Source organism: Zootermopsis nevadensis, unplaced genomic scaffold, assembly GCF_977971745.1.
Source record: "Zootermopsis nevadensis isolate Lab colony 2312 unplaced genomic scaffold, Znev_1.0 Znev_ptg000010l, whole genome shotgun sequence".
NCBI lineage: Eukaryota > Metazoa > Arthropoda > Insecta > Blattodea > Termopsidae > Zootermopsis > Zootermopsis nevadensis.
Window position 1 is genome coordinate 7,790,722 of NW_028259142.1, and position 27,084 is coordinate 7,817,805.

Here is a 27,084-nt window from a genome sequence, read left to right on the forward strand (position 1 = left end):
AATATAGTCTTATCAAAATATACTGACAGCCTATTACTGTGTAAACTACTCTTAGATAAAGGGTTCATCAATATTTTCTATAAAAGTAACAGCTGTGTCACTAAAATGATGGCCTTCAGTCTAGACTGTGTGGTGTTTGATTCCTGACAGATGCCCAAGATTTTTCTCTTCATCACAACAGCCAAACTAGATGCTACTGTAGCAATAACTGTCTAGAAGTCAGGCTATGGAAATTCAATATGCTCAATCCCTGAAACAATGCTAAAGTATTTTAGTAATAATATTATGCCATTGTGTGGGAGTGTTTCTATAAACATTTCTTTATATTTCTCTGGTTTAAGTGGTCTGGCAGCCACCTTAGCCAGATTGTAGCATTTGTCACTGATACGTGGTCTACATAGCCATATGGTGGAGCTAACAAACTTTACCTCCATTCCCCTAAAATTGTTCCACGATGTAGTGTTAATCACAGTAACAGTAACTTTGTTTATCATACTACTACCAAGGGTTGAGATCACTGCATCACATAAAAAGATAACAGATGCATAAGATTTGGAATATTTTCCCAACTAAATGTTACTAGGATAGTAGCACAAAATAAAATAAGATCTCTAGAACAGCCAAATAAAAATATGATCTCCATCAGAAGTTTATGCAATCTGTGGTCCAGCATACCATCTGCAACATGTAGCTCAGTGAACTCACATGTATTAACAACCTCCTTGAGCAACAGATATAGCGCAGATCAGTAAATTCTTAGTTACTTTATAACTTAGTATAATCTGAGCGAGTACAAGAGCATGAAACTGTAACCCATCTAAAACTGTTCTATCCAACTCTTTCTGTAGCCTGTATTTATTAAATGGTATTCTAAAATTGCTTTGCACTCCCCCCCTCCAAAAATGGTTTGTGTGGATGCTACATGAACTGCCAATCACATCCATAACTTTCTATGTAATGGACATGCACATAGCAGAGTGAAAAGTGTGTTGTCCTTCAGTATCATCTGAACTGATCTAATAAGCAAGTGCTCATCAATCTCACCATATAAACTAATATTCATTTACCTGAAGAGGTAGGTTCCTGAAAATGAAACATAAATCATACTGTGTCAAATGATTTTCATAATTGATGCTTTTATTTAGCTATCAACAATATTTTCCCACTAGTCAGATCCCCTAAACTTTGTCCATTCTTTAAAAGAAAAATTTATGACAAAGATGTTAGTAACTTTCCAAATAGTAAAAATATGAACTTAACATCACAGTTAGCACCTGGGAAATGTAAATTAACCAAATGAACATACTACGTGAACATACTAGAAGAAATACATTTGCACCTACAAACCTCATAAATACCAAAAACCTGCCATTTCAAAATACCTGTTCACACAAAGTAATGCAATATGAGATACATATCAGAAATAATAGAGAAAACATTATATCATGCTTTCACATTGCAAGAAACTTACATAAGGGGTTAAAAAATGGACAAAGCTTTGCGCACACACAAAGTTCATGACTCGCAATCAATGTTCACATGATACAAAGGTCATGACAATAGTAACAATTTCTACATTTGTGGCATTTATGAATACCCAATCATCACCCAAAATAATTCTTAGAAGCCTGGCCTTAAGGTACTAGTATTAAGCCAATAAATGACAGTTTTACGTGAAAAATTCCAATTCTATTAACAATTTATGGCTTTTAAATGCTAATATCATTGCTGAAAATTTTATTTTAATTTTTTCTCTCCTGATTAATCTTCTTTACTTGTCACTAAAATCTTTCTGCACCTGACAGAACACTGTCCAAACCCATCAAAATCAAACAAAACACAATCATGCACTCGCACACACACTGCTCTTTTATTGTAATGTCCGCTACCAATTGATTGAGGTCCATTTCAAAGTTAATATTATAACTTCTCAGAAAGTTCACTTATATTTTTTCAAAGAAAAGATGGTGCCCTATGAGTTCAGCACTGCTGCCAACTTCCTCTCTGAGTACATACTCCTTTAAAAGTATCATTTGAAATTTCACTGCAGTCTTTAATTCTTTTCAGGGTCCAAAAATTTTTGTTTTCCATATTTGTTTCATTTTCTCACTAATAATGTTATTTCCTTTTAAATGGTCCAAACCCCAAAAAGAAAACAAGAACATTAAATAAATGTGGTTGTGGAAAAAATATGAGATAAAAAAGAAGTTTTGAAGCAAGATTATCACTACACACTTGTTAAATGTTTCTTCTTGTAGTAGTGTCATTATGCAGAACTCTTTTAACTTTCATTTAAAAAAAACAAAGGCTTCTTGAATTCCGTTTACGGATTTAAACTGTCTTGTTTACTGTCGCAATTGTTTACATACCAAACAATAATCTAGTTAAAAGAAAAGAGTGCACTATGGTTTGTTTCTCCGAAAACACAACACAACAGTTCTTCATGACACACTGACTCTATCTAGCAAGTGCCACTATTCTGTTCCACTTGACAAAAAGCAAAAATCCACCACCATCATCATCACAGCTCCTAACAACACTTGTGTTGCTATCAGTCCATACTATTCTCTCCTCAGTCGATTCCATCCCCTCAACTAGTGACTGGGCAATGGCCAATGACCAGACCAGTGGGAGCTTGCCATATAAACACAAAAGTTAATTAAACTGGGTGAATTTATTTTTCCTTTTAGCAATCCCTTTGATAATATGTAATATTGTAAGTAGTCGTTTCACATACTGCAACCAGAGGCTTCAACCATCCAGTGGATCTTTCTAAACACCATGCCTCTCCACCAATCAGATCATTTCAACCAGTAAAAGTCAATCATGTTTTTTTATACAATTCACAAATATACAACATGAGGATTAAGACAAGTTAGCATTCTGGTACACTGGCAGACTGACACTAGCACAAACCACAGACACACCATTTGTCCATAAGAAAAGCAACAGATTTAAAGACATTCAAACACAGCACTCATCAGAATGAAGGCTGTACAAGGTGAGAGCTTCCAACTGCCTATTTGAAAACCTACAGCAGCTATAACACACATCATCACATGTATACAGCTCCTGTACTACTCAAGGATCCCAAACCATTCTTGTTCATGGTAAGAGAATATCCCAATCTAATGGCAACTGTTGCCTCAATTTGACTCATAAATGCTCAAAAAATCATGTAAATTGGCCTCAGGTACTGATACCAAATGACATTAAAATTAAATGGACATCACAATGTAGGTACTTACAAATGTAAGTAAAAACATAAACTTTACCAACATTCTACTGACTGTAAATATATTTTTGTACAAAGTGTGGAGCACTGCTTGTCTGCCAAGAATGTAAACTAAAACCTGCCCTTCAAAAGGTTCAAATTTGCATGAATATCCAAATTTTTAATAAGCAGACAAGCAAACATTTTCGAATGCACACATAGCAGTACTTAGAGTATGTCCTTTAACCAGAATATCACCATAGCGGACTGACAGATCTGGGGGGATATTTCTTTTTTTATTTGAAGTCAGTGGAATAAAAATTCCTTTCATTTCTTGATGGTTGTGTACAGCCACAGGTCCTACCTATCATCAAATGTTGCAAAACTATTACAGTCTGAGTAGTACAACTGTAAACTGAAACCTAAATAAAGAGACCCAAAGGTAGAAACCACCTGTGTTGCTGTGGAAGACTAATATCAAATACTTTTTATAATAAGCATTTCTATGAATGACCAAACACTATAGACTCTTTGTACAAAACTGTCATACCACAGCATACTAATTTGTATCAAAGGGAAGATGGTTCATTTCCTATTCCCAGTTGACAGAAACCTGGCATTCACAATGCACTATATCCAAAAGGAAAGAGACTGATATACCAGTATATTATTAAAATACTGAAATTTAAGCCCTCTTAAAACAAAGTCCAAACATGTTTCATTTCCACACTGAGGTCATTACATCCACTGCATACTTCTCCAAATTCACAAGTTATGATATCGTTTTTATAAATTAAAAAGACTATGTTTCAAGACACACATTTTTATCTGATGTGATTAAATCAGGAAAGACCACAATTCATAAATGTAAATCGTGTCATTAATAGAAACCTGTGGCTATCTTATGAACATAAAAAACCACAGCAGTACCGCAAAAGATGAACTGGTACAGAAAGCTTAAAACATTTATAGGGGTGGGAATGATGGTCTATGTATGAGCTTTATATCTGAAATGTTTCCAAACATTCTTTCACTAACCATACACTCTATGATTGTTTAACAAGAGATACAAAAACACTGCACTGTCAAAGAAATATGTTTCAAAAAAGGAATGCCTGCCAGTACATAAAACAGACATTAACACGTTATCTAGTGGCAACATACCTATGACAATGACATTTTCATTTTCCAATAAGGTCCACTGCCAGAGTACACAAAATGCAAAAATTGCTATCAGAAGCTTGCTCTTTTCTCAAGAAAATAAATACATGACAGCTACTGATCAAGTTATGGGGCAAGAACTACAAATCCTAGTAAGAAACTCTGTTGCCAGAGCTTTTCTCCAGCATTCAGATTTCTGTTCTGTCGATGTTAAAAACCGCAGGCAACAACTGCAGTTACCTTGCCTGCTTTGCTTCTTGCATTTCATTTCATAATGGTGCTGTCAAAGTAAACTGAAAGCAGCAGTAAAAGAGACTGTTGCCTTCACTGAAAAACAGTATGAAGAATCACAAAAGATACAGCTTTGTCAAGAATATGACCATTACAAGAGCAAGTTACTGAAAGCCAATCTGTGAACATACAACACTGTCACAATTCTTTATAAAGTATGCAGATTTAATAAAAATATGGAACTTGGAGGGATGAAACTGGGAGATGTCTGCACCTACCACAAATTTGTTGAGCCAAACAGTTGTAACATAAAATTCTGCACATAGATATGTAAAAAGTGTAGCCATTAAATTGCCTTGAAGAGGCTAGAAAACCAGAATTACAGAAACAATCTCTTAATTTTGTGGTATTTTTCATTATTAATTACTACAACGTTCAAAATGCACATATATACATATGACAACTTTTTGGGCTATATATATATATATATATATATATATATCTGTTCCAGTTCCAGCCATTTGTTTTAACTCAGTGAAAGTAAACCATCAGGATAGGTGATGTTCTAATAAAGAGAAAGGCTCTATTGCATTTAAGCATCTACAACACCCAATGGCATAGTACCTGATAAGGACGCATTCTGCCAAGCTCACATTTGCATGTCTTGTCACACAAACATTTCACAATTCAGTATTGAAAGTGAATTGATGGAAGTTAACATGCATACAATACAACAAAATTCAACTGCCATAATTTTTGCAACTTTTATGAACACTCCTGGACCCTTTGGATTCTAATGCAACACCTATTTAAAAACTGAGGATCCTCTCTACTATCAAGAAGTGGTGGGGGATAAAGAAGGCAAACACTTCACAAATTTATATTTCGCAAAATTTCAACTGTTTCTCTTTTAAGACTGAAATTAGAAAATGCAAAGCTCAATGTTTTCAGATAGAATGACTTTCCATCTGTACAGTTGTAGATGCAAAATGCAATCTTTGAGTGCAAATTTCAGTTCATCCTCCAAAGGATTATATAAAAAAACAATTATTTCTTCCCAAACATGACTGAACAATCCATTTTTAAATAAGTGAATTCCCTAAATAAACAGATGATAAACATATTAAGGTTCTTTCATGCCATACTCAAAGGCCATTAAAGTCTGGCTTGCAATACACTAGCAAGGAGCAACGTTTTGCAAAATAAACATGATGTGCCTGCACAATACCCATAACTCAAGAAGCAAAGAAAGGATGGTGCCAAGTGAGTTAAGGCATCACATATATTAGAAAGGTGTAAGAATCAATATGGAGGATGGCTTCAAGAAAAATCACACTTCCATAAATACCTTGAGGAAACAGTAACATACTTGATGTCTGACTGCAAGGTTAAAGCAAGCAAGTTTATCCTTACACAAATGTGACAGTGGAAACAATCATTAGTTAGATGTGTAAATATGCAAATGTTCTGAATACCTTTCCTCTACACACAAAGTCCATACACATTTTTCTTCTAGAACAAAAACATTAAAAACAAAAAAAATAGAAAATTCACCCTCTAGTACAGAATTCTTTAAATCAAAACAGTTATACAATGTGGTATATAATTGAAGTAAGCTAAGGGGGACAATTTCCTTGTTAATTTCTTCCCCCTCTTCCTCTACCTCTGCCACCACCATCTCGATCCTGAAACAGAAAAGACAATAAATAAATCTAATATCAGCAACACCCTGTCCACCACTCACATTGCTATATCACTGCTTAAAACAGGAGTGGCACTGATAAGGGTTAAAAACCATATACACATACCAAAATGATCTGGTATAATATTCTTTATCTTTATCCAGTATCATTTCCAATAGTGTAGATTTATGAAGTTTACTGTCTCATTTTATAGTAGCCTACACTTCACACTGATTTAGTGACAAATGAAAAATTTAATAAAAACATCTTTCGACTGTGTGACTGACTGGAAAATATAACCAAAACATCTATTGACTGTTTGAATAAAAATTTCCTTGGATGTATGTTTTATATTTTATATTTTACTAGATGATGGATAATATCCAAGGAAATTTTTATTCAAATGACTCTTCACCATCGTCAAGAAATTTTAGATTTGATATCTATTGACTGACTGGGTGACTGAAAAATAGAAATGAAACATCTTCTGACTAACTCAAAAATGGAATCAAAACATCTTTTGATTGATTCTGTGAAAGAAATCACATCTTTTCCTTAATTGAATAACAGAAGCAAAATATCGTTTGCTTGACTGGCTGAAAAACAGACTGAAAAAGCTTTCAACTGACTGGCTGAATCAAAGCATCTTTCATTCTCTGATTTTAAGTTAACACCAATGCAATGGTTACTCGTACATTTTCTGTTCACAAGCCAAATATGCAAATACTGTCAAACACTATCCAAAAATGGATTCTTATTTAGCCTACTATACTGACAGAGTGATTCTACTGTCAGATAAATCAACATCAGTTCGTTTAATAAATGTTTCTGTGATAAATAAAATACAAACAAGAACAAGTGTTTGGATCAATTTCCAGTGCTAGGCGACGAATCTGATGAAAATATCAATGGAAGTCTAACAAACCCCATGAGTCTCTAAAAAACATTCAACAAAGTGTACAGAAGGCAACAAAGATTATTAATTTGTATCTTAAGTGCGTCATGTTTGTGTTGAATCAAATACATATATTTATTTTCATAGTCTATACACAAATTTATTTAAAATGATGTTGTTAAAATATTATAACATTTATAGTATAAAGTATATTATGTTATATTTATGGCGCTTTTTTATCGTAGTACGACATTACATTATTCAGCGCTTCTATTTTTGAACGACATGTTTCGATGTTTTATGACATCATCTTCAGGTTTATCAATTTATATTATTTTAAAAACTATTATACATTTTGATGCATTGCATTTATTGATATTTTAGTATGTTTTTTGAATTTTCCGTCTTCATAATGATCTGGTGTTTGTATTCAGACGTTCATTATCGAGTTGTATTTGTGTGACGTATCCTACGTCTGATAGCAGGAGATGATAAACTGTACAGTTACAGTTTTATGTTATGTTTTATGACATCATCTTCAGGTTTATCAATTTATATTATTTTAAAAACTATTATACAATTTGATGCATTGCATTTATTGATCTTTTAGTATGTTTTTTGAATTTTCCGTCTTCATAATGATCTGGTGTTTGTATTCAGACGTTCATTATCGAGTTGTATTTGTGTGACGTATCCTACGTCTGATAGCAGGAGATGATAAACTGTAACTGTACAGTACTGTACTGTACGTAGGATACGTCACACAAATACAACTCGATAATGAACATCTGAATACAAACACCAGATCATTATGAAGACGGAAAATTCAAAAAAACATACTAAAATATCAATAAATGCAATGCATCAAAATGTATAATAGTTTTTAAAATAATATAAATTGATAAACCTGAAGATGATGTCATAAAACATCGAAACATGTCATTCAAAAATAGAAGCGCTGAATAATGTAATGTCGTACTACGATAAAAAAGCGCCATAAATATAACATAATATACTTTATACTATAAATGTTATAATATTTTAACATCATTTTAAATAAGTTTGTGTATAGACTATGAAAATAAATATATGTAAAAGATTATTAAATTTCATTTTTCTGTACACTTCATGCATAAAATGAAGAACCTTGATAAATGAAAAGAATTCAATAATACCAGTGGTTTCAAAACAACTCAAAGATGGGGCACCCATTCTGGATAAATCTGTCTTATATCAATGAGTATATTAATAGCCACAATAGTAGAGTATGAAGAGCTGAATACCACATTTTCTGAGCATCACTTTTAAAAGTTGGAGTACATCATCAAGTTTCATGCAGGAGTATAATTAGTCCTCTTTCTTCAGTAAACTGTAAATGCTAAACATTATTATTGGCTGGTCAGGCAATTAATTATTCTTCTGGAAATTAAGAGCTATGAGACTGCTAGTTTTAGCAGGATAGAGCAACAGCTCACACCACAATCTAAACAATTGAAATATTACAAGAATTATTTTTCTGAGTGGCTCCACAATCTCCATATCTGCTGTCTTCAGACAATAATACCTTAGGAGATTTTTAAAATCACATAAAGTAATTTGCATACATTATAAGAAGTAAATAAAATACTGAAAGTTGCCTTTCAAAAATCATTCAAACAATTCTTTACCATGTTGTACCAAACATTCAGGAGGTAAATGCAAGAATCATCAAAGGTGGTGGTCATTTCCAACACAACCTACAATTGTAATTGTGACTGTTTTATACATACAAAACCATCAGGATTTGAATATAAAATAAGCAAACAAACAACTATTAACACTATAAAAAAGACACTATGGCCATATGCGTTTCAACCTCATAGATACAAATTTGATTTGATTAAATGAATTAATTTCCCTGATGCCACTGATGATGACCTCTTGAGGTTGAAACGCGTATGGCAATAGTGTCTTTTTCATAGTGTTATTAGTTGTTTGTTTGCTTATTTTATATTCTAATACACTACACGGTATGCAAAGTTTTAATATCAGCAATTGGTACTGTGAATTTTTTAATATCCTGTATGATAAATACACAATTCTGTATTGAAGTTGTCCTTTCATCAGATACGTTAAGGTTGAAAATTTATTAAATTTTACCAATTTCTTCACCCCTGATGGATTTATTTGGCACAGAAGCAACAACTTTTAAGATTCAGAATTTGAGTTTTATCTCAAGTATACCTATCCACATACAAACCCTTTAAGACAATTCAGTAAATGTAGAAACTAACATGTAACAGCATCCCTTCTAATTCTTAAAAATGTTCATGGATTGAAATGATATGATACACACACATAGAATGACTCAAAAAGATGTATACATGCTATAATAACCTAATTATTATACATAATTGTGTGTAAACAACTTTTTGGGACACCATGTATTTATACAGTCCAACATGAGATACCACAAAACTAACGTGACTGTTGGCTGAGATACTGTCTGAAAGAACTGTACTTTGTAGAAAAGCAACTTTTTATATGGGATAAGCTGTTGAACAAGGAATACGTATGCGTAAAATACTTGAGCAATACAGTTTTAAGTAGATTTCAGGTCCTTCTGGTAGTGAGTATGAAGATTACTGTCTTCAAGGATGCTGTGCTGTGTAGTCCAGTAAACAGTGACTAATGTTTCAGAGATGCTTCTTGCCTCCAACATCAGAGCAATAACCCTAGTAATGTAGGCAATAAATGCGTCTAAAATAATGGCCAACTTCTACCAGTCAACCTAGCGCAAAATTCCAGAAGATAGTAATTTTACATTCCTTACTTTAGTAGAGTGGACTATGTATGTGTAGTTACCAATGGAAAGCTGTAGAATTCGGCTACAGCTTTCCATTCTACTAAAATAGATAACCTGCTTAAGACACAGTCCACTACATGCTGAAGTCACCAAAAGAAAATGTGTATACAAGTATCTATTAGTTTTGAACACTTAAAGATAACCAATTAAGGTCAAAACACGTAGTGAACTCTTAATAAACATTGAAACTATACAAAACAATAGTTGTGTAGATGGACTGTCAATCCAACATTCAACACATAATGGATGCATCCCTTAAAACCCATAGAACTGTCTCTTGTTGACATAAACACATCTTCACCACTATCCTGGCTCCTATAATTAAACAATATGTAATGTCCACTCAGTTGTTTCTTCAGTTTTTGGAACAGATAAAAGACTTGGAGCTATATGGTGGGTGATTGAACACAATGAAACCAACGCAGCAAATCTCTCCAGGCATTCATGCACTCACATGCGGTCCTCACATTGTCATGCTGAAGGGAAACTTGATGCATGCCAGTGTAAACACTTCAAATATGTGCCTTTAAATTCTACAATGTTTTATATGTTTTCTGCAGTAAAACTCAATCACTGCACACCTTTTATTCTGTACTGAAATTGTTTCCTCACCAAAATCCACAGCAAATGCAGACCTCTAGTGGCAGAACTATGAAAATCAAAAAGCACAGAGGAAGTCTGAATGATTACAGTTAAGTTCATACCACCATGCAGTTTCTTTCTTAGAAAAAAAAAAGCATCTCTTTTCAGCAACCATTCAAAAGTCTAGGTTAAGGAACACAATCAGTTTTATATGATACAAGAAAAAAATCATTAATGTTAGTCCTGTACCTCAAATGAGAATGACCAAATGAAAGAATGGCTTAAAGCTGAAAATAAACAATTTACGATTTAATAAAATCAAGAAATTTATGGGCTGCTGGGCCATGTTAACAGAAAATTAGAGTAATAACGTAGAAAAAAATCTAAATATTGTGTAGCTATTTTACCATTTTTTTTATTTTGGACACACCTTCAAATACAATTATAAATAATAAAATGCTAAGTAAAAGAAATAGGACACCTCAAAACACACAGTGGACTATAATGGAAAATGGAAACTGAAGATCATGTTGGCTTTGTGAATTGTACTCAGCAAATTTAGAATCTGAGGAACACAATAGCTAAATAAAATGGGGTGAAGTGAATCTTGTGTGATAAAACACATCAGCAATATGCATTAAGAAATGCTGAGTGCTGTCAAAAAAGGTGCAATCATACCTTTGACAAGTGACTCCCCTGAATCACTAGACTGACTGTGGAGCTGAAGGAGGTGGGTGTTTTGTAACAAAAGTAACTTACAAACCAACTGCATGTTAAGTTCCTATGTTGTGACATTCAGAAAACTGTACATACAGGTAAATGGAGAGCACAAATTAAATAACTGTTGTGTTATTCCAACCTAATTAGAGATGCTTGCAGGACTGACACATTGTGATTATAAATAAACTAATTATAGGTTATATTTTCATTCTTGTATAGCTGGAAACATTAAAAGTTGATAAAACTTTGCATACCATATAGTATAATATAAAAATAAGTATACAAACAAACTGTTAACACTATAACACTGGCACTAGTGCCATTTATAGTGTTAACAGTTTGTTTGTATACTTATTTTTATATTAAAAGTTGTACTTTTACAGGGTGAAATTTATTATGTCAGGGAAGTATACCAGAAGACAATAGGACCAAAGGCAAACAAGTATTATAATGAGGAATATTAGCAATGAGCTCCAAGGGAAGTTAAGTGTGGGAATATGTCAATTCAATAAGTGATCAAGCAACTTGGTGCACTGCATAGCCTACTATACTGAGTTTATTGATTAAAAGGGGCAATTTGACCAAACATAGGAGGCAGGCAGCACTTTTTGAATAAGAACAGAACATGACTGTAGGACTTCTAAAATGTGCAGAACAGGGATTTCTACAGCAGAGTTGTGATGTAAGGAATGTAGCATAAAGTTGTGGTCGGAACATTAAAATTTTTGAGACAGTATACTAAAATCAGATTGATTTTACAGACAGGCTTAAGGAACTGTTCTCCCCTTCTTATGGCATTCCAATTCTTGATATGACTCCACTCAATGAAAACATACAAAACAACACTGTGCTTTAAATTGAAATGCAATGCACAGGTAAATAATGTTAACTTCAAAATTTAATGCAAGACTTGTCACAAATTTAAATGTACTTAAATGCTGAGAGAAAATAAATTGCATGTTAAGCACATACTTCCCAAACTTGCATGGCATCATACATTCTTTCTATAGTCCAGTGTGGGTCTTGGCAGCCTCTTTTGGAGGTTATTTAATCTATTTAGATATTTCGTAGGACTCCTTGAATGAGTGATTAGCCCATTACAAGGCCTCTACCTATACACAGGAGAGCACAACAAAGAAAAATGCAGACAAATATCCATGCCTCAGGTGGGATACTAATCCATGGTCCCAGTGTCCAAATGGACAAGGCCCACACCTCAGTCCACACAGCCACTGTCACCAGCCTATATGTGTTTTACAAATGGGTACTGACAGAGGACACACAACTCTCAAAAGTAATCCTGGCAGTAACACCCATTACTGCAGAAAATTTCAGTCAAGCATTTGTAAAGAAATTAAAGCTCTCTTTAGAACTTTATAATGGAATAGTTCAAGAATTTCTATGGAAACCAATTGTCACTACAAAAATTATACTACTTATGACAACAAATTATCAGGTGAACTATGCAGCCTACACAGTATTAACATATTTTGCAAACAAATAACAGAATAATTAACTTATAACGACTGCATACTCATGGCTGTTACTTGTAGTGAAATTCCATTCCAATTCTTTTTACAGAACTTCTCTGTGACTTTCATGAAAAAGTCATTACTGACTCTCATCTTTATGAACATATCTTTTTCTACAGACACCATTAACAATGTAAACAAACAACTCTGTCCCTGATAAAAACTGAACTTTTCTTCTGTCAAATTTATAAGGTCTCAAGCTTTCACTGATGGTTGCAGTGACCCAATTACGTAGCATATCCAAAATTAAGATCTTGTATATGAATTCTGTATTATGTAACTGTACCAAATAACTTGAGTAGTTCCATCTTGTCAGTGTAATGAATGGTTTTCACCACTAAGTTATCCAACAAATAAATTACTTTAGATGATATTTGAGTGTAATGTGGTGATTAAATTCAATAACAATCACTGACTTAAACCTTTCACCAAACATGACTTGTGCCGTACTGTACTACAAAAATGTTACATACTTTAACAAGGTTTTAGCCTCATGTTTTATGTGCATATATTACTCTAGAAACATAATATAGTTGCGTAAATAACCAGTACCTAATGATAGAATATAAACCCAAACATGCCACTAGTCAAATAATAAACACAAACATGCATAATACTAATTTGTTGGGTAAAGACAGCTAATATTAATATCGTCAAATATACCACTCTCTTCAAGAAATTACTAAAGCATGTCTCAAAACTGCTTATGTCAGCAAATAATATTCTGAACGCACTTATGCAAATCTGACATGGCTGAATTTAACATATGTGCATAACAGTGGGTGAATATCACTTCATGAATCATTTCTCTGCATTTGGCCTGAACAACATTAACATGAATAAAATCTTCTCAGGCAATCAGCTGCGTCAACTGGTTACTGTAGTAAACCAATGTTTCAGGAACCAACTATGTCCCCATTATCAGGGTTCTGATGTGACTGGATACCTCGAAAGTTGCCTGTGTATATACCTGCCCGGGACCAGTACTCATGTCCAGACCCAGGCCCAAGGAGCAGAGCCAAACAAACTGAGTACTTGACTCCACCCCCTAGCTCCTTGGGCCTGGGTCCGGACATGAGTACTGGTCACGGGCAGATATATATACACAGGCAACTTTTGAGGTATCCAGTCACATCAGAACCCTGATGATGGGGACAGAGTTGGTTCACAAAACGTTGGTTTACCAGTTGACATGGCTGACTGATTTTATTGATTGTACTCATCGCGAAAGTCTCAAATCCTTTACCATTAACATGGCTTGCTATGATAGAAACTCCATCACAGGTTTGATAGACCATTTTTTTCTTTACAACTACTCAAAATGCCAAACAGCAATTTTAGACAATGCTTGAACACACCTAACACAGCCAACACCATTAACGCCTACAAATATTTCATAATAGCATTACTGCAAACATGTCTGAGCATTGCAGAAAAAGTGTGAGCTATGTCTTACATCTGAGGTCTCATGAATCAAAACTGCAATGAATGTTGTTGCTTGAATACAGGCTTTCATTTCTGTGAGCAGAATGCTGTTTATGCTTCCAATAACTCCATATGTATCACATAAGACAGTCCAGTTAACAGTTTTGCTGTTGCAGGATAACTTCATTGAACTCAACTAATACATCACCTCAATGTTGTTAGTCACTGCCTTCAGTGAGTCTATAGAATGTCAACTTCTGCTGGCCAAAGATCATTCAACTGGTGTTAATCTTTCAAAACTTGTCAGTTTTCCTCTATGGCTTAGTTCTGTTCAGAAACACTTTTATGTTTAACCAAAGGCAAATCAATCCATTTCTCATAAGAAGTTCCTAATACTATGTATTTATGTATAAGGGACTTTCACCTTTCATGTCTTGTAATGTACAGATCCAAATACAAATTTTTTCTGCTATTCGAAGCAGAATTTCTTTTATGAAGAATGAACAGGGCCAACAGAACACCTTACATATAATTTTGGAAATGCTTAACCAAATCATTCTACTGTAAATATCAGAATTAAATGTATGCCCAAAGTGTTTTATTTCCACATCTGTCTTTAAGTTAGGTAAAGCAGGTGTTGGCCAAAGTTTCAAACAGATTCATCATGTTTAAAATGGCTTGTTGAAGAACATACAAAGTCAACTTTTACTCACTCATGCTTAGTTATGATTATTTAGGAAAGGCAAAATGACTGAGAAACAATTCTACTCAAACCATTTTTGGCATAAACTTTCTGTTAAATATGGAATTCTCATTTCAGTTCAACTGTGCTCTGGCACAACTGTTGGGTGAGGCATAAGATGACTGACTATATCTTTTCATAAGTACATGGCAAAAAGACTCGCCCAATGACCAGGCTACATTCATAACACTCTGTTGACTATAGGATAACCATCAGCACAGTAGACCTGGCCATGCAAACACGACACTGCGTGCATTCCCTCTTTTCATAGCAACCAACAAACCTGATGATGTGGCACATCACGACCAACATGTAAACATCAGAGAATACAGCAGTGCCTCTAGCTGTGACTTTCAAACTACTAGTGCTATTGGTGAGTTCAGTATCCCATTGTGTAAAATGTTCAAAATGACCAGAAATTATGTAGAAACAATATCAGTGCAGCCAAAACAATAAACCTCATCATTCCAACAAAAATCCAGTGTACACACTACATGCAATGCACTCATGGAATATACACTACTGGTTTCTCTTTATAACACATTCTAACAAAGAGTTATGAAATACTGTGTTAATATTTTCCCCACAGATTCAACATACATTTATATACAACAAACTTTACATTTTAACATACATTCCATGTACATTAAAAATCTAAATGAACTCTAAAAATTTATTGTTTTTTCTCATTTCCTTAATTACATAACTCAACAGCCATTACATCTATAGTTTAAAAAAAGAATGAAAAGATACATTCAAAATTAAAATTATATTCTTCATATCATAAGATACATAACTCACTCAAATAATATAAGTATAGGAGTTCTCTACACACTTTCCTACTATCCCAACCTTCAAATGGTTATGTGTTCTGTGGTTTTTGCAGCTGCAGTTCAGTGTATAATTTTGGCAAACACTGCAGTTGTCACCTACAGGGTGAACACCTTTTGTATTTGGGTTTAACAAATGGAGCTTAACTTTGGGTTTTGGGTTAAAATGTAAAGTTTGTTATATATAAATGTATGTTGAATCTGATGACGGAAGCAGTATGGCCTCTGAAATGTTGGTAAACATCTACCATACTACACAGAGCAACAACCGAGAAGACAGAAATCTTCATACTCACCACTGTGAAAACCTCAAATCATACATAAATAAAAAAAAATGTAGGAACCACGTGGTTAGGAAAATATGTGCTGAAAAAAGTTTTTGCAACATGATTAGCGCTCATGTGGTTATGAAACATAATGAAAAATTGACGGGACCATGCAGTTAGAAAAAGAGGCGATGAAAAGTTCTTGAAACCATTAGCATGTGGATAGGAAAAGAAAGGATGAAAAATGTTCAGCAAAGTGCTTTGATAAATAGGTGCTGAAAAACTTCCAGAGTCACAGCATTAAAAAAAATTATGAAAATGTTTCAGCAATCACAGGATTGGGACAGGACCTGATAAAAAAGAAGCTGCATAGCAAGATAAAAAGGTGATGGCAGGAAGAAGGAAAAGAAAACAGCAGTTGGATAGAACAAATTACCATATCTATACACAGCTTTACAATCTCGTGCTTTTGCTGTTACAGTCTCTGGAGTTTCAGACAGTGAATTAAGTTGTGCCATGTCTATTCTCTCTGGAGGTGTTGACTTCAACTAAAGTCACAACTGACATCTAGACCTACCATATCAGCAATATCAGGGAAGCCAGTGGAAGAACAAAACACCCCTGTGAAACTTCAACCATAAAGATGGCTGCAGATTAACTACAGCCTAGTTTCATCTCTTTTTCTCCAAGCCTGTCACTCAACTTCATACAAACCTAGTTTCACCTTCCCCTTTCACTTATTTTATCCTACTTCTCTTCTTCCTGCCAATGCTTTTTCATTCTACTCAACTTCATTTCCATCACCTCCTTTCTTACCTACATGCCTTATTTCTCCTAACTACAAACTGTTTCCATCACCCAGTTTTGCTTACCACACTGTCACTAAAATTTTCACCACCTCTTGTCCTGATCATATAGTTACCAAAACAATTTTAATTCCTCTTTTCCTAACCACAGACATAACAATGCAGTTACTAACACTTCTTTCATCACCTCTATTCATAATGATGTAACTCGCCCCCCCAATTTTTATCACATCTTTCCCCTAAAACACGTGACTGTCACAGCACCCCACTCCTCTGATTCCATAACCGTGTACTTCACTTCCCACTCATTGCCCACTGCCACATCTATGTATGGCCCCCCAAAACTTTTAACATGAAAATGGTTACTGCAATGTTTGCTAAAATGTTTTAAAGCCTTCAACATTCAATGAAGCTTATCCTCAGGGCTGAAATTATACATCAAATGTTGCTATGTCACATTCAAACAGCAGCCAGAAAAACACATTAAACCAGTAATACATCCATAACAAAATTAATTTGTGAAATAATAAACTCAACACAAAACTGCTCATGAACCAAAACGCATCTAACCTAAGAGCTTAGTCAAACACATTCATACACATTTACATAAAATAACCTATAAACTGTAAATAGCATTAAGTTAACATTTAAAGAAAAATCAGTCTGTTTCTTCAAATCATTGTTTCTAATTAATTAATTTCTACCAAATTCCCAAAAACTAATACAGACAAGTTGCCTTTGAGCAACTATCCCAGAATGGGTCAATGGCCCATTCCTTGTTGTGGAAATGAATGAATCACAAAATACTCATATACTTCAACTCACCTATTTATACAATATGCCCATAAACACCTGCTAGTCTTGGATCTTCACCTCAGTACACACAACATGACAGAAACTGTATCAACTGAAAACCATAGGTGAGGTCATGTCCAGTTCAATCATGGTCTTCAATTGGGGAAATTCATGCACTGAAAGACACACTGATTTACCCAAGTCAGTTCAATCTTTCAAACAACCTTCCCTTCTTCATTCCATTGCCAATTTTCATTATTGCATGACACCCAGGCTGAAATCTGCCATGTTCTTAAGAATGTACCAAAAATGCATGCCTTTCTCTAAAAATGGGCATATACATCCCTTACCAAATATACCCACACTTTTCCCACCACAAAACTTCAATTTTTCTCACATGTTACTCTCCCATAATTAGCCAAACACGTATAACTATATATCATTACAATACTATTTCCAAATTCTAACTAATAAAAACAATGAATGACTAGGAAGAAACATTAACTCCCAAGTTACTTTCTCTAAAGATGCGACCACTGAAGATAAAGAAATGTGATACAAATGTAGATCAGCCACTGGGCAGGGAATACACAACACATCAGGATACATATCACACAGAACACCATTTCTAAATTTCTGTATATATTATTTCATGATTCAGAAGATACTAAAACTTTATAATCACTTGAGTAACTTATTATAATCATACCGTCTGAGGTTAAGTTCAAAATTCTTAAAAATCAACAACAAAACGTTCCCAGAATAATCAGATTAAACAATGGGAAGGTGATTTCATGGATCAATGCCAGTTCATATGGAACATGCAAATAATAAATCTGTCAAAAATAAATATGGCCAGTAGCATTACTAAGGAGGCAGAAATACATAGAATGAATAATAAAATTAGAAATATTAAATTCCTACCAGGTTACAGTTTTCACTGTGGCATTTTGAATCAACCTAATTGTTCCAAATAACTTCAAAGACATTCATTAAAACCTTATTTACATTTACACCTACACACAAAAAGAATGAAGCGCACTGCAATCTAATTCACGTAGTTTCCACTATTACTATCATTGAGAAAAATGAACTAAGCTTTACGCATACATTCAAATGATTCTGCCCAATTGTTTCATTTAATCTCAAACTGACTACTGAAAGGACAGTAGAGTTTCAAATAAAAGACCTTTCTTTACTTCAAATTGATGTATTACAAATTATACAACATGTGTATGCTGAGAAATCTCTTTAACATTTTGACTAAAAATATTAACAAAACCAAGTTCTTATTATGCAAGATATAAGGACCACACACCAATGTTCCCCTGGGTTGCGACACCATGCAGATTCATAGATACCACATTTTCATAAAACATAATGTCTCTTTCTTCAGGGCTGAACTAAACAAACAACTTTCAATTGAAACATTACAAATAATATAGTGATAATTTAATATTTAGGTAACAAAAGCAAAGTACAATTCTTATTCCTCAAGGCATCTTCACAAAGTGTCATATGATCAAATCCTGATAAAGTCACAATTTTTTGCTTGCAATTTTGTCATAGATATTATATTATTATTATTCCATCCATTTACCACTTTATAGGGTATCTACTTCTATGTACCTGAGACAAACCTTGCCCCAGAGGTACATAGTGCAGCAGCTACTTCTAAAATACATATTGTTTTTAATGTGTTACATTATTATTATTGTTGTTGTTGATGATGATGTTATCTTTAACAGACATAAAGTCTGCTGAAGACTGTATATCTCTTCAAGCTGATATGCATTCAGTACACCAGTGGTGGAGGGAACAGGAGACTTCAAAATTGGAGGAAGAGTGATAACAACTGTAAAATATGCAGACTTAGTAGTATTGGCGAAGGAAGAGGAGGAATTACATAACATGATGGACAAGTTAGTGGAAACAGACAGAGAGTATGGAATGGAAATCAACATTGAAAAATCAAAGGTAATGAGGATAGCACCGAGAGCAGAACCATTGAACGTTGTAGTTGGAAACCAACAGCTGGAGAATGTGGAGCACTTCAAGTACTTGGGAAGCATAATCACGACAGATGCTCTATGCACCAAGGAAGTAAAAGCAAGGATAGCCATGGCCAAGGCAGCTTTCGTCAAGAAGAGGATACTTCTCACTAGCAAGTTGGGCTTGGAGATGAAGAAGAAACTAGTGAAGTGTTACGCATGGAGTGTCGTGCTGTATGGAGCAGAGACTTGGACACTCAGGAAGAAGGAACAGAAATACCTGGAGAGTTTTGAAATGTGGTGTTGGAGAAGAATAGAGATCAGGTGGACGGATTGAGTGACCAACAAAGAAGTATTGAGGAGAGTCAACGAGCAAAGAAACATTCTGCAGGCGATTACACGAAGGAAAGCTAACTGGCTGGGACATATTATGAGAAGGAATGGATTACTGAGTGATATCATCGAAGGCCAGGTTGAAGGAAAGCGAGGACTGGGAAGAAGACTGATACAGCTAACTGACGATCTCAAGCAAGGAAAGAAGATGAAGTTTCAGGAGTTAAAACGAGAAGGTGCGAATAGGGAAAACTGGTGAACTCTTTTTGGGCAGAACAATGGACCTGTCGTCAGACAGAACACTAAATAATAATAACACCAGTGGTGTGATGATAACCTGATGGAATTTAATGCTCAGAAGACAAAACTTATATCTTTCATAAGTATGACCAACAGTATCCATATTAACTATTATGTCAGAGATGTTTCAATTTTGCGTATTGACTGCATAAAAGATCTTGGCGCCATGTTAGATAGTAAATTGCATCGACCAGACTACACAGCGCAACAACCCAGAAGACAGAAATCTTCAAATTGCTTTTTCATTCTCATGTTGACTATGCATATTCTCAAGGACTCAGAGCACTAGGTTGATTCATTTTATTATTTATAACTTCTCTTCTTTAGACAGTCTTCTTATTTTATATAATACTTTAGTTAGGTCTAGGTTTGAATATGCTTCGGTGGTATGGAATTATCTTACTCTGACTGATTCTAACAAATTAGAAAGTATTGAAAGAAAATTTGCCAATCTGTGTCATTATCACTTCTTTCAGTTTGATATTCCACATAAGTATGAGGTGATTTTAAATTGCTTAAATTTTAGATGACGACATCCTGATGCCTTATTTCTCATTAATGCTTTTAAGAGTAAAATAAATTGCCATTCAATAATGGACACTGTTGGTATTTGTGTGCCCTCAAGGCGAATAATAAATGTTTCTACTTTTAGTGTGAGCAGAGAGATGAGACATAGTTATTCAGCTAGGCGTGTAGTGCTGCAAATGACATATGCAGATCTTTGGTTATGTTCAGCAAAGTCAGTGCCTCCTTCGAGGACACTTTCTCTGTACAGGAAAGAATCTAGATTGACTGTTATAATTTAACTATGTTTTATGCTATTTCCCATTAGTGTGTTATTATTAGTGTAGTACAATTTTGCCAGCATCTGCCTGTACAAGGCTATTTGTGCTGCCAGCAAACACCCTAATAAAGGAATTTAATAATGGAATTGGATTGAATAACATGATAATTAATGTTTCTTCATGTTTATTGATGTAAGTTTGTGTTCTTGTTTTTGTATTAATTTTATTTTTTGGTGCTGACTCTGTAGAGTTAGCATGTTAAAATAAAGAATTGAATTTATTATTATTGTTATTATTATTACTGTTGTTGTTGTTATTGTCGGTTGTGGGGTGTGAAAACTTGTTATGTAAGTACAGATTCTGTCTACATTATTTTTTTTTACAAAATCAAAAGTCTTGCACTGTCACCATGTGTTTCACTTACAAACAAAACCAACACAGTTGTATGTTTAGGATTTATCTTCATACCAAATCTGTGTCCAGCACTTCTCACGTTGAAAAATGGGGTCAGATGCATGGAAATGATCAGCCCAATATGCTGAGAAATGTACAACAGTTTGGTAAATCAAACAATTCTGGCATACTTTCCCCTCATCTTTTTAAATTCCTAAGGTACTGATTTGCAGTAAAGTTGAAGTTTTAAAGTAACTTTTTATTTAGGAAAACCCGTAACTTTAAAATCTTAAAGGCTCTGTATCAGTTAAGAATTTTAAAATAATATAATCCAAATGTACAATGTTTCAGAATGGTGATGGAGTATTATAAGATGCATCATTCTGTCACCAAAACAGAACGTATTCATCAATTTCAAACAACTTTAAAATTAAAATGTTTTGATAATGAATAAACATCAGTCATACTTCAACACCACTCCCTACAAAATTACCAAATTTCATAAGTGTCTTACCTTCTGCTGAGGAGGCATCCCAGCCCCATGGTGACCGCCACCTCTTTCACCACCACCAGAACCTGGACCACCACTGGATTGCTGTCCTTGTTGTGGGGGAGCTCCACCCCGACCTCCTCCAGGACCACCTACATCTGGCACCACCTTGCGGCTATCCTCCTCCTCCTGTCGCTTCTCATAGTGTACAAAGTCATCAAATATTGAAGTAGAATGGCGATAACCATGTAGAATACGCAATACTTGCTTTCCCTTTTCAAACGGCACTTCCTGTGTATCCCTTGAATTGGTCACAGGCTTGTTCTCATTATTTTCAAGCCTGATGTGGCGCAGCTGAACATTTGGGACATCTTTGACATAAATCCAACGCACGCAAAACTGTCCCTTCCACTTGTCCTGAGACCAGACAGAGCTTGAGGCATGGTAGTCCACAGGTGAAACCATCTGTGCCATTCCGCAGAAATGTCCTGACCCATTCACAGAGAAGAAGAGGTAGACAGGGCCCCCACCACCTTTTGTCTCACGTTCTCGGAACGCCTGATCCAGCCTTTTGTTGCCATGCTCAGTTGAGCACCAAATCTCATACTTGATGGAGCGATGGATGTCATCCTCTGAGTAAGACTTTATCACAAAGAAGCGTGCCCCTTTGGCTGACAAATCAAAGTCTGGTGGATTGTAATTGTTTTTGACACGCAGTTCATCAAGCACAGGATGAGATGGCAGCGGAGTGGGAACCATCACACTGCCAGGATGGGGGCCAGGGGGCTGCTGTTGAAGATGGTGTGGGGGAGGTACTCCAGTTCCACTCCCTTGAGGGTGATGAGGATGGTGAGGATGATGGGGTCCTGCAAGAATGGTCACCTGACCAGGGTGATGACCTGGATGGTGATGTGGTGGGGCACCAGCAGGAGGGTATCCACCTGCTCCACCCCCTGGAGGGCCCCCTGCCCCTCTTGGTCCACCTCCTCTCACTGGTCCACCCCAAACCGGCCTTGCTGTGGGAGGAGGACCAACAGGCTGTTTTGGTCCGCTGATTGAGTTGGCACCTCCGTTTTTTCCCTCCCAGGTTCCTATGTCCATATTGTGTTTGCCAGGCACCATGGGTGGAGGAGGCATGCCTGGACCCTTCTTCTTCATGCCACTTGAAGTCACTGGGGGCTGTGGTTTTGCAGGCTGACTTGCAATGGATGCCCATGTCATCTTCTTGGGAGGTTGAGGTGCTGGTGCAACATTTGTCTGCACAGCCACCATTCCCCCACCCACACCAACTCCTGTGTCCATGCCACTTGTCTTGCTGCCCCCTGCCACATCCTGCTGCTGTTTGGATAGGTCCTTGCCATCCACTACTTTTATAACCCCCTGAGTCACTCCCCCACTCCCACCAGCCACATCTGACAGTCCCAATCCCTGCATACCCTGCTCCACTGCTTTAAGCCCATCCACTCCACCACCTGCTGAGCTGCCCACTCCTGCTGCTGCAGCAGCACCATACATACCGTCCCCACCTCGATAGTAGTCATCATAGTGGGGTTTCCTCGACATGGCTGCAGAGTTACCCCATGTTGAATAATCACCATTGCCATGGAAATAGTTGAAACCTGCTGCAGCAGCTGCTGCAGCTGCTGCTGGCTGTCCAAATGCTGTTCCGAAACCACCACCCCCACCCCCAAACATCCCATCCATGCCATACGAGTCGTGTCCTATTTGGCCCCCATATCCACCTAGGAACGTCATGGGATCGCCTCCATTTGACCATGTCCCATCGCCTACACCAAATGCCTGATACGGGAATGATGTTCCATAGTAGTTTGACATGTAGGGATCTGAAGCCATCGATGTAGAGATTGGGGTGTTGTAACCCTGTCAAAGCAATGGAACTATCTAAAGCAACAACAAATTTAAAATGTTTTACAAACTATTATTTAGACAGCAAAGGAAATACCATGGAGACCTTGTATACAACTCTGACCTACAATTAAAATACACCAGAACATTTTCATCAAATATCTGTCAAACTGTTTTCTTAAAGGGCAAACTTGTGTAACATGAGAGATCCAAGGGGTCCTAATAGCAGAGGAGAAGAAGAAGAAAAAAAAGGGGGGGAAAGGAAAAAAAGAGGAACACATCTTTAAGTGGAAATAGTGGTTTACTGTACACAATGAACTGCCCTTAAGTATAGAACTCAATGTATGCAACAATCAATACCCTTTCACATAAAATGAGGGAAAACCAACCAGAATAAATATATATTATGTATATATACCTTGATAAATGTTGATACATCTTTACAACATGGTAACCAGTTGGAATGATTTGTGTTATGGGTAGTAAGCAACCTTAATAAAAATACAGATTATGCAACTGCAAGTCAATGTACAACAACAGAATGAAGGAATCTGATAAATACGAGTCGCCAATAAAGCAATGTTACAGTAGAGGTTGTTGATATTGGAGTTTGACAGTATCCTTGAATTAAATAAAAATTTAATATGTAAGAAAAGGGCACGAAAAATCTGCCAGGTTGCCATGGCATTAGAAATTCTGTCACAGTGACCAGTATTTTTAAGTATTATGTTTTATTAAGGTCTGTTTTTTCTCTTCTGCAAATTCCAGCTCAAAAATGATTATGTCACAGAGCTACTCATCTCAGGCAGCAAACAATGTGAACATTGCAATTTTTGTTCAGTGAGGACTTGCAGCCATACCTATTACAGTAAATGGTTGGCAGACATTTCATTTGCAATGCCAGTAGGTGACAAGTTCTGCTTAGAAGGTGCAGACCAATCTACATCTGTGTTAAAGCAGTACATTCACAGAGAGCAGACTAGATAATCAATGCCATAGTGGCTGCAATACTTTTTGGCAGGTGAAATGTTCAAGCAGGTTAGGTGCAAGTCACTTGTGCAACAGTATAATAATAATGCTTCATCTATCACCAGGCAGAACAGTGAATGAAAAGAAAACTGGACCTGATGTATAGAATGTCCATAAAAAATCTTTACAACTTCAACGCTAAATAAAAAATAATGAGACAAGATAGCTGGATGATATTTTTGCATGTTAAACAACGTCTCTCAAAGTTTTTAAGGGATTTTTGTTTAGTGTTAATAACATAACTTTTGTTAACTGAAGGTGTGCATATCGACTGACATTTAACATTACAGGAAATGGCTACTCCACAGGAGAAGGCACAATGTGTATCCTGGTTTATCGAGACAAGATCAGATACGCAGGTGCAGCGCAAGTTCCGGACCAAATATGAAAGGGAACCGCCGTCAAGACCCACAATTCGTGAGTGGCACAGGAAATTTATGGAGGCTGGCAGTGTTCTGCAGCAAAAAGGCAGTGGCCGACCAAGCACAAGCGTAGCAGACATTGAACGTGTGCATGGTGCATTTGTCCGTAGCCCTGGAAAGTCCATTCGCACCTCCGCCAGACAATTGGAGTTGCCACGTTTGACCGTCCACAAAGCTCCGCACAAGAATCTGAGACTGTACGCATACAAAGTGCAGGTGGTGCAAGCTCTTGAGCCAGATAACGAGCCATGTCGCACAGCTGCTGTCAACATGCTGGCTCGAATTGATGTCGAGGAAGGCTTCCTTGAGTGTGTTCTCTTTAGTGACAAGGCAATGTTCCATGTGTCGGGGTTACTTAACAGGCACACCATAAGGATATGAGAATCCGAAAACCCCCATGCGGCCAGAGAACTTGTGCGCGATAGCCCGAAAGTTAACGTGTGGTGCGGACTCGTGTGACCGAATAATTGGGCCATTCTTCTTCGCCGAAAAAACAATCACAGCCAATGTGTATCCAGACATGATGACGGAATTTGCTGTCCCACAATTGGAGGACATTCAACAACATGTCATCTTCAGCAGGATGGAGCAACACCCCACTGGGGATTGGCGGTTCGTGGTTACCTTAACGAACAGTTTCCTGATAGGTGGATTGGGAGAGATGGTCCCATACCGTGGCCACCTCGTTCGCCTGACAAAGCGAACGTGGAGGGAAATCGAGTATCGGCTTGATGTGCTAGTGTAACTAAGGGTGCACATATAGAGGTGTATTGACTTACATGCATAAAACTTTGAGAGACGCTGTTTAATAAGCAACAAACCCCATCCAGTTATCTTGACTCATTCATTTTTTATCAAGTCTTGAAGTTGTAAAGGTTTTTTATGGACACCTGTATAATTCCATAGTAGGTTGTGAGACTTTTCAAACAATTTTTAAAACAAAAATTCAGTGTTTGATCAACATATCTGAAGACAATAACACACTGGGAAAGAAACCACAGCAGCCTCTTACATGAAGAACAATGACTCATAAATCTTAAGTCATGCTTACCATTAAGGACTGCCCTCTTGTTTCATATTCTTCCACTGAAATCAATATTCCTTCACTATATTTCTCCAGCTGGTGCTACTTCATTTGAAATTAATCCCATCCCTCAATTTTAGTAGCAGCGTAGAGACAGTTTGTGATGCCTTTTCTTACAATTAACAATCATTAACTGAGCCAAATGACACAATTATCTAAATCAACTATTTTTCACACATTTTGGCCCTTTGTGTATCTTGTTGGGCTTGGTGAATAAAGTTCCTGTTTCCTATGTTCTCCTAAAATTCTTCTAATTCCCCTTCGGCAAACTTTTGTCACTTCCTCTAACCTCTTTGGCACTTTCAATGGGGTTTTTAGGCTATGTTCAGGCACTTGTCCCTTTACTTCCTGAGTTTCTTCTTCATGAAACTGTATGAATTCAGAACATTTCCCTGCATCTGCCCTCTTTCCATTGAGGAATTTGATTCTGAATATGTTGGTGACAAAACTGACATGACATAAAACTCACTCCACTCATGTTCGCTAGTCTATTTGTTATTTGCTGATGACAGTACTGTTCATTACAGGTTCTGCAGAAGAACTTCTCGGATCAAAGGGCAAAACATATATAACCTGCCCCAGCCACCTCATGTGACACAGAGTATGTCACTTCTCCAGCTTCTTCAGCAGCCAAAAAGTTTTTCAACCACTGTATGCAGTAACTT

The 27,084-nt window shown here is 36.2% G+C and overlaps 1 protein-coding gene across 2 annotated transcripts in view; it reads right to left on the minus strand.

Moving 5' to 3' along the window:
* Window positions 1-1,116: 1,116 nt before the first annotated feature.
* Ythdf (YTH domain-containing family protein) overlaps window positions 1,117-27,084 on the minus strand; it is a 28,803-nt gene continuing 2,835 nt past the window's right edge. The window contains exons 4-6 of one of the 2 annotated variants that reach the window (XR_015534495.1): window positions 22,043-23,899; window positions 17,757-21,673; window positions 1,117-6,291 (exon numbers count right to left, since the gene is read on the minus strand). Coding sequence is in view for 1 of the 2 variants with exons in the window: in XM_087346429.1 (XP_087202555.1) it covers window positions 6,244-6,291; window positions 22,043-23,899 (1,905 nt within the window). In the remaining variant the exon portion in view is untranslated. The remainder of the gene's footprint in view (window positions 6,292-17,756; window positions 21,674-22,042; window positions 23,900-27,084) is intronic. The other variant, XM_087346429.1, reaches the window with a different exon arrangement.